The sequence below is a fragment of the Colias croceus genome, chromosome 24 (genome assembly GCF_905220415.1).
Source record: "Colias croceus chromosome 24, ilColCroc2.1".
Classification (NCBI taxonomy): domain Eukaryota; kingdom Metazoa; phylum Arthropoda; class Insecta; order Lepidoptera; family Pieridae; genus Colias; species Colias croceus.
The window spans coordinates 4,758,685-4,767,009 of NC_059560.1; the positions used below are offsets into that span (position 1 = coordinate 4,758,685).

At 33.0% G+C, this 8,325-nt stretch overlaps 1 protein-coding gene across 1 annotated transcript; it reads right to left on the reverse strand.

Annotated features, from left to right (window-relative positions):
* Positions 1 to 4,950: 4,950 nt before the first annotated feature.
* Positions 4,951 to 6,659, reverse strand: LOC123702830 (protein SHQ1 homolog). Its single transcript, XM_045650641.1, has one exon. It carries the CDS (start codon positions 6,536 to 6,538, stop codon positions 5,117 to 5,119), a length of 1,422 nt encoding a protein of 473 aa, XP_045506597.1. The 5' UTR covers positions 6,539 to 6,659; the 3' UTR covers positions 4,951 to 5,116.
* Positions 6,660 to 8,325: the final 1,666 nt, after the last annotated feature.

The window sequence follows — 8,325 nt, forward strand, 5'->3', positions numbered from 1 at the left end:
GCCATCGATGATGGAGTCAATGTAAAAGGTTATTGTGCATGGAGTCTTATGGACAACTTCGAATGGAGTTTTGGCTACAGGTAATAAATATGATTTACAGATACCTTGAAAAGGCTTAGGATATACATGAACTGTGAAAAAATTTCCATTTGATATAAGTATTTTTAGTTTTATAGCATTCAAATGCTTCATAAATTTTCCATGGGGATGCAGGAAATAACAGCAAAACCTAACTACTGAATAGGAAAACTATGTTATATAACTACTTACCTATTACTTTTCACAGTTCACTACACTAAGAATTCTAATTTCTAATGAAAAACGTTGTATGAAGGCTTATAAGCTTTTTGCTACGCAAAAATATGACACGTCTATATTGTACCTAAGTACCTAACCGTTAAAAATGCGAAAGCGCTATAAAATTCATGAAGCTTTTCATTTGGTGGAAAATATTTTAACTTACCATTTATTTACCGACCTATTAAAAGAGTAGGTATATACTATTATTAATTAACTAATATTATCTGTTATGTTATGTTTTATCAACTGCCTTTTTGATTCCAGTGTCCGTTTCGGCCTCTATGAAATCGATCAAAATGACCCAGAGAAAACTAGAAGACCACGTAAATCTGCACTTGTGTACAAAGAAATAGTGCGAACGAGGACCATCGACATGGACTACAACCCAGATCCTTATGCTAGCTCAGCTATAAACAAGAAAACTTCCATTGTTCTCTTAGCGGCTATATCATTCATTAAAACAGTATTTTAATATGCAATGACTTATATTAAGTATTTATTTTATCTTATAACGCCTAGTTATTAAAATTAAATGTTTATTGTGATATTTTGTAACATATCTTATGTATTATCTGATATATAATCTTATTAGTTAGTTACTACTTAAGACTCGAGATGGAACAAGAAAATTGAATAAAAATTGTAAAGCTTAAAATATGATACTCTATTTATTTCTCCTTTCATATAGGTACCTATAATTGAACCTTCCATACAATATTTCTCGTTTACAACACTATTCATATGTCCATGAATGCTGTATCCAAGGCTTGACAAGGCAGCGAAGAAATACCTATCTATATCAAAACTCTATTCACTAGGTTCTAGGAAAGAAAGACACGTGTAGATTATAATATATCAATTTATTATTTATTACACATGGATTATTTTCTTCAAAACGATCGTAGGTACATTTTTATTATATTTATCTACCTACACAATTTTTCATTACACGTGCGTACATATTATGATTGAAATCCTGACCTGTTGAATGTATTTTGATGATATTATACTTGTGCTATGAAAAGAATTCATGAATAATTTAAATTCACTGTTCAACGTTATAAATAAATTATCAGGGCAAACTCTCTTGATAATAATATTAATTAATATTTAATAATAAAAACTATTGAAACAAAATATTGCTCAGTTTATTTGGTAGGCGTTTTGAACTCGGTTGAAAAAGAGTGGTGAAGGTCAAAGCCAGTAGGGGCTTCAATGAAAGAATTAACGTTAGAGTAAGAGCTTAAAACAATTAAATAGACAAATAAATTCCACATCATCGTACATCATCATCACCATAAATAAATTGGTAAAGAAAAATCGTAAAGAAACGCAGCATTTCGTAGAACTAAAAATTTTGTGAAAACAGAGACGGAATCGATATATTTCTGTGGAATTATCTAATGGCAACTGATTATGATGGAAAATAACTCTGAACGGTTATTAACATATTATGTTACCAACATAATATGTTGGTAACCCACATACACACCTACAAGTACTTTTCCTTTGAAGGAATATAAATAGATCCTCTTTCATTTAAATCCGGGCCGTTATGTCATGCGCGGAATCATTATTGATTGAATATGAAGGTTGTTTTCGCTTTGAATATCTGCGTAATAAAACCCGGGAAAGCTAGCGGAGGTTTTTTTCATATTTTATAGAAACTTTTAAACATTATCAATATAATACTTAGGTATAATATACCTAAGTATTATATATTATCTACTATATATATTATCTACTTGTTACTACCACACATAATTTTCGAGTCGACCGCCTCTTGGAACAGTGGTTAACATGTGAGCGTAGAACCGAGGGGTCTTGGGTTCGAATCTCGCTGGAGATGAAGAAGCAAAAAATATGTTGGACCTGTCAGATACAGTATTGTGGTATGCTCATCACCAAAATCAATCAGTGAAACAGATGTATCAATAATTCATGTGCCTCTTACCCCATTTATTATGCCAAAAATATTATGTTTAAAAATAATTGCGTAACTATAATTATTAAACTTTAACTATCTACGTATATATTTATACAATTTAACTGTTACTTATGAAACACAGAGATCCTAATATTTTTAAATGAGCACTTTTTGGGACAATCTGTCTGCTACCATAAATATATGTAAGGGGCTTAGAAAGTCAGATGAAGGTAGTTTTCTCAATACAAATGTATCCAAAAAATGAGTTTAAACAACACTAGAGTGCACTATGGTTTTATAAATTATTGCGAAGTAATAGACAATAGTACCTATATAGTAGTTACCAATAGAATGTAAGGTTGTATGAACAAATATATATTTAAACAAATTCAATTTTAATATAATAATCGTAGTATTAACTTTATATAATAATTGGAATTAGCACTCCATTAGCAATTATTATCTCTATAAACTACATGATACATCCTTACATAATTATTGTTCTAAGCACGAAAGTGTTTTTTTGCCTAGGTACTTATTTCTTTTACTTCCTTCCTTCACGTCGCATGAGAGCGAGTTTATGATGTTTATGTGTGTTAATACTCTACAAAGCCACTTGTTGATTACCGGCTTTTTATCGCGATGAAACATGCCGTTGTCATGGTAACTTCCTTTAAGGCCTGGAAGCCCCGGGCAGAGGCTTGGTATTTTTCTATGTATAAAACTCTTGTGTCAATACTAATGATAAACGTTGTCAATATAAAGGCTTTGGTAATTCAATTTTTGTTTTTGTTTATTCCCTGGCATAACAACATTTGCCGGGTCAGATAGATATACCCTTGATATACCAATAAAAGAGCGCGTGTGCCGAGCACACGTGTCAGAAGTGAAACTTCTTTGGCCAGATTCAAAGATACCAAAATCGTCACCTTACTTGTATTGCCATGACACCTTTAAATTTTACCCTCCTCGCGCCTAAAGTTTCACTTCAAAAATTACCTAGACATCTGCAAAATAAATATAGGTACGTATACCTTCATACTCGCATAACATTTTAAAAACATCGCATCCTTCTAGAGCAATCGGGTGACCTATGTATATATACTTGTTGTAACAAGTAAAGCGCAATTCCTGGAAGCTCCACCCCATTATTGATCTCACTGCCCACGTACCCAAAGCTGGTATTGCATTTTCCATTGCTGGTTGCTAGGTACGTTCCTACGGTGCGACCTTCACGACGCTTCGCAGCCTCCGCTATTGGAAAACGGATTGATCTCGATAAATGAAAATGCTTCATGTAATTCTCTCGTTAACAAGTCTAGGTACATCTACCTACATATTAATGTAGGTTCTGACATATTAAAGGCGGTTTAGTTTTTCATCGAAAAACTATATATCAATAATTAACATTTACTTATTAGGTAATAGGTATGAGCTTTGATTTTGCATTTAGTTACATTTTTATTAGCTAAGATCGGAGGTAATATTATGAGATGGCAATAAAATATATATTGTAGTTTTATTTATTTAATTAAACAAATACACATTTAGATACATACTTGACCATGATAAAAATTTAATTTGACACATATTTCGTTAAATTTTAATAGCTAAACATTTATGAGATTTCAGTAAAGGAATTTGGAAACAAGCTTATCATATTATGTAGTAACACATAAACAAATGTTTCTCTATCATATAACATTGATTTAACATTTAATTAACATCAATCTTATAAATCTATAACTACCCTCCAGAAAAGGAAACATTGACAGTTATTTTAATACCATTGCATACTACCATTGTATTAAAATTACTGTTATTTCAAGCAACATAATTCTGAAAATTTTAGTGAAATCATAATTTTGTCATATTTAAATAGAATTAAACTTGTATTACACTTATAATAGACATCACACACATATCTCAAATATAGTAAAGTTTCTTTGCTTTGCTTTCAACATTTAAACACCAATTATAAAATAAAACTAACATCAAAAAGTTGTAAAATCCAATATGTTTGTAATAATATGTTTAATAGACATGTAACATTCATTTCTTATACAATAAATCTTCGCATTTGCTACTACCACAAAAAGTTAGATAGAGTAGTTTTTAAAACACTACTTCAAAAATATTGATTCTATTGATTTTTAAATCCAAATTGAGCGGGTAATAATATGATAAATAGACATTTAACACAGATAATTCTAATATGTATAATAAAGTGTATTCGCATTTGCTTTCATCACATAAACAATAATTAAAATTTGTTGAAGTGAAACTTCTTTATAGGGGTTGAAAAAAAATTTAGTGTAACATTTTTTCATTACACGTGTCATTTTTCCGTTACGCGCCATCTTTTTCTTATCCACCACACTACCACGCGTGATTCGACGTATTTCTGTAAAGTTGCATATAGTAAATTTTTTTTTGAAAAATAAGGTCATAAAGAAGTTTCACTTCTTACGTGTGTACATTAGTACACGCACACATTTTTTGTCTACTCAAAAAGTTTTGAGTTCAAAATCCAATAAAGCTTATCATAATATGATTAATAGACATTTAACACATATTTCAAATATTATAGTAGTATCTAAGCACTTGCTTTCACTACTTAACCCATTGACCACCGAGCGGCCCAATGAGACCGATACACAATAGATTTTCTATTGTGTCTGTGATTCCGGCCTGAGGGGTTAAACACCAATCAAAATTTATAATCAAAAAGATTGCATCATGCCAATAATTGTCTTTTTTTTCTTTCACATTACAATTATCACATAAAAGTGTTCAATTGTGCACTGCTTCTATTCATAATAGAAATAATCCATCACATTCAGTGTTAAGGCTTTACAAGCCCATAACACATTCCTCCTCATCATCCTGTCAAGAGGAATCATCATCGTCGGAGTCCAAATCTGATGTGCTTTCAGACGAAGAAGTAGAAGAAGAATCTGTAGAATCTGAGGAATCTGAGGAATCGCTACTGCTATCGTCATCATTATTATAGTCACTCGCCCTTCTCACCCCTTGCACTAAGGACATAGAGGCCATTTGCAAAGCCATCTCATTACCCACAACGTGACATTCTTCCCTTTGAACCATTTTCGCTGCAGCTTCTAATTCCTCCAATTCTAAGGACAGGTCGCTCTTCTTTAATTCAACTTTGGAGAGATTATCGCACAGCTCCATCAACTCCTCAGGCTTACACTTTTGTAAGAAAACCAAGTAATCAGTTATATACAGCTGATTCAATATATACCTTGCGTCCTGGCTCGAATTGAACAGCCTGTGAATTCTGACCATACATTTTACCACAAACTTCTTACCAAGCTTTAATACAGAAATCACATCATTCCTCACCTTGTGACACAGCTCAAAATTTCTAAATATTGGATATGACAAAGCTCGCCTGTAACATGCAATCAATACTTGTTTCATATCATCAAAAACACAAAACCAACTCAATGTTGATGATAATTTATTTATTGTCCAGCAAGACTCAACTGTGCCTTCATTGTAGGTGGTTCTTTTATCATAGCAAAAGGCATACAGTATATCTATGAGGCCTAAAAGCACTTGATTGTGTTCAGATTTAGTTAAAACATAATGTTTGTTAGGCAATTCCTTCAACAAACTGATCTCATCATCATTAAATTCTATATTTTTATCAAAATCTTCAGCTTGCCATGTCAGGGTAAGTATTAAATAGGGGCTTATAAGTTCTTCGTCAAATAAATCAGCGAAATAATGATCAGAAGAGAATTTTCGATTTTCGTGCTGTTCACGTTTAATATGGCGCTCATCCAAGCTGATTTCTTCGGGTACTCTCAATTCAAAAATTTGATGAAATTCATTACCGATATCTGCGAAATCCGTGCAGACCTTACCCCCAAAACCGTAAGAATATTTCTTTGAACTACATGCGCCACCCACAGCACCCTCGTCATCCTCAATCGTAATACCGTCTTCTTCGAGCATTTCGACTAAACTGGGATTAACATTTGGTATATCCTTAGGAGCTAAGAGACTCGTAATCATGTCTAGGTGTTCAAAATGCTCGCCGGGTGTTACTTTGTCGAACGTAAGGTTGAAATCACCAGAATCGCAAACGTACGACCCTTTAGATTTATCATTTTCAACTATTTTTCCTGGAAGACACAGTCGCAAGAAATAAGGACTAGAAACAAACAAAAAATTCTCTCCATCAACATCGATTTCCGTATCTTTAACATTTGTGTATGGTGCGTGCACCGTAATAAACACGTGGTTTTCGTCTTGTGATAATTTAAAACTTGGCGTCAACATTTTGATTTTTTAATATTAAGTCTATTATGATTCAGTAAATGGAGCATAAGATTCACACCATTATTTATTTATTTTTACCGATCTCACAACACAGCGCGAAAGTCGCAACCATCGTCCATCAACCATGATAGAAAGTAGAAACTGAATGACACTTGACAGTTGACAGAATTATGAAATGAAACTGTAAACTGACGTCTGACACTGAAAGCTTAGAGTATATAATATTATACATCTATAGAGTGCAAACAACGAAGTGGGAACAATAGACACAGGTGGGAACAACACGACGTTCCCGCCTGCGGCCGCGCTGCGCCGCAAGCGCTCGTAGTCCGCGGGCGCGTAGACGTCACACTCACAGTCATAGGAGTAGTTTCCCCTTATATTACTTTACTCTTTGGGAGTAGTCGTGGTTGAGTGTGTTTCTCTAGGGATTTTTTTCATATTTACGAATAAACATGGTGAAATGTGCAGTTCGATCTTGCAAGAACGATACTAGAAAAAACATAAAATTGAAATCCAGTATCACATTTCATCGGTAAATCGATTGTTGTATTTAATTTATGAAAATAAATCTAGCACCGCGGGGGTGAAAGGGAAGTGGGAGGGGGACACCGCACCTCACTGCCGCCACGTGATCGTAGTGATGTTACTTGACCAACGCTGTACTCGATAGTTTACAAGAAGAACTATATGATAGCGTCATATTATTTATTTAACTTTATTTAAAACTAAAACTCTTTAAAAAACGTATTAAAAATAATTTTGTGGTGTGTTTTATAATATCATACACCTTCTAAAATTATGAATGCGAATGTATTATAGTGTAAATGTAAAGTATATAATGTTACGATATTATATTTTAACCGCTAAATTGATTTTTGAAGAGTTTGGTAGGTATAGAATTGATAAATTTGAATAAAAAAATTTATTTACATTGTTTATTATTCCATTTTTTAAATACTATTATTTGATTTACCTATTATTAAAAAATAGTACTAAAACCGATCTTTTATTTTATTAACTTTAATATTTGATGCCTCCTCCACACTACTCGCGAAGTTCCCCGGCGAAGTACTCGGCCGAAGTTGACTGAAGTCTGCGGTGCTACACTACACACTCGTTCAACTTCGCGAGCAGCGCTTAGGTTCATATTCAGAACGAACTTCAGGTAACTTCGTGCCCTTTAACTCGGGCGCAAAAACCGACAACAAACGGAAGTCGGCCGAGGCGAGGTAAAGTTGGACGAAGTAAGCCGAAGTGCCTCTCTACATTATTCTATTCGTCTAACCTCGTTCAACTTCGCGAGTAATGTGGAGGAGGCTAAGAAGTCCACACGTTTTTTCAGGTATTCCAATTAAACATTTTTTTTATTTTTATACTTCTAATACAAGACATATTTAAATGGAATAAACACACTTTATTCACTTGGCAAACAAATTTAAAATTACATATTTATACTTTATTCATACATTTCTCCTTTAATAACATATTGAACATAAAGTTTACTTATGATACATATTTATTTACATAACTTATCGATAGCTCAACACGCAATTGATATCTACCCATCCCTATTTGTCACACACACATCTATATAGTATCTCATCTGCCTACGATGTGCACTTATAAGCAATTTGTGCAATACACGTGCTCTTTATGTACTAATGTAATATATACTCTAAGGTCACAGAATACAATATAATAGTAGCTAAATGCTACAGAACGGACTCTGGTATCTGAGGTCATTTTCTTCTATTTTGTTATAGCGTACAAAGAAAATTTCAAAT

Bases quoted from the DNA above. Each gene is read 5' to 3' on its own strand.
- LOC123702830 (XM_045650641.1), bottom strand. From the start codon at position 6,538: ATGTTGACGCCAAGTTTTAAATTATCACAAGACGAAAACCACGTGTTT.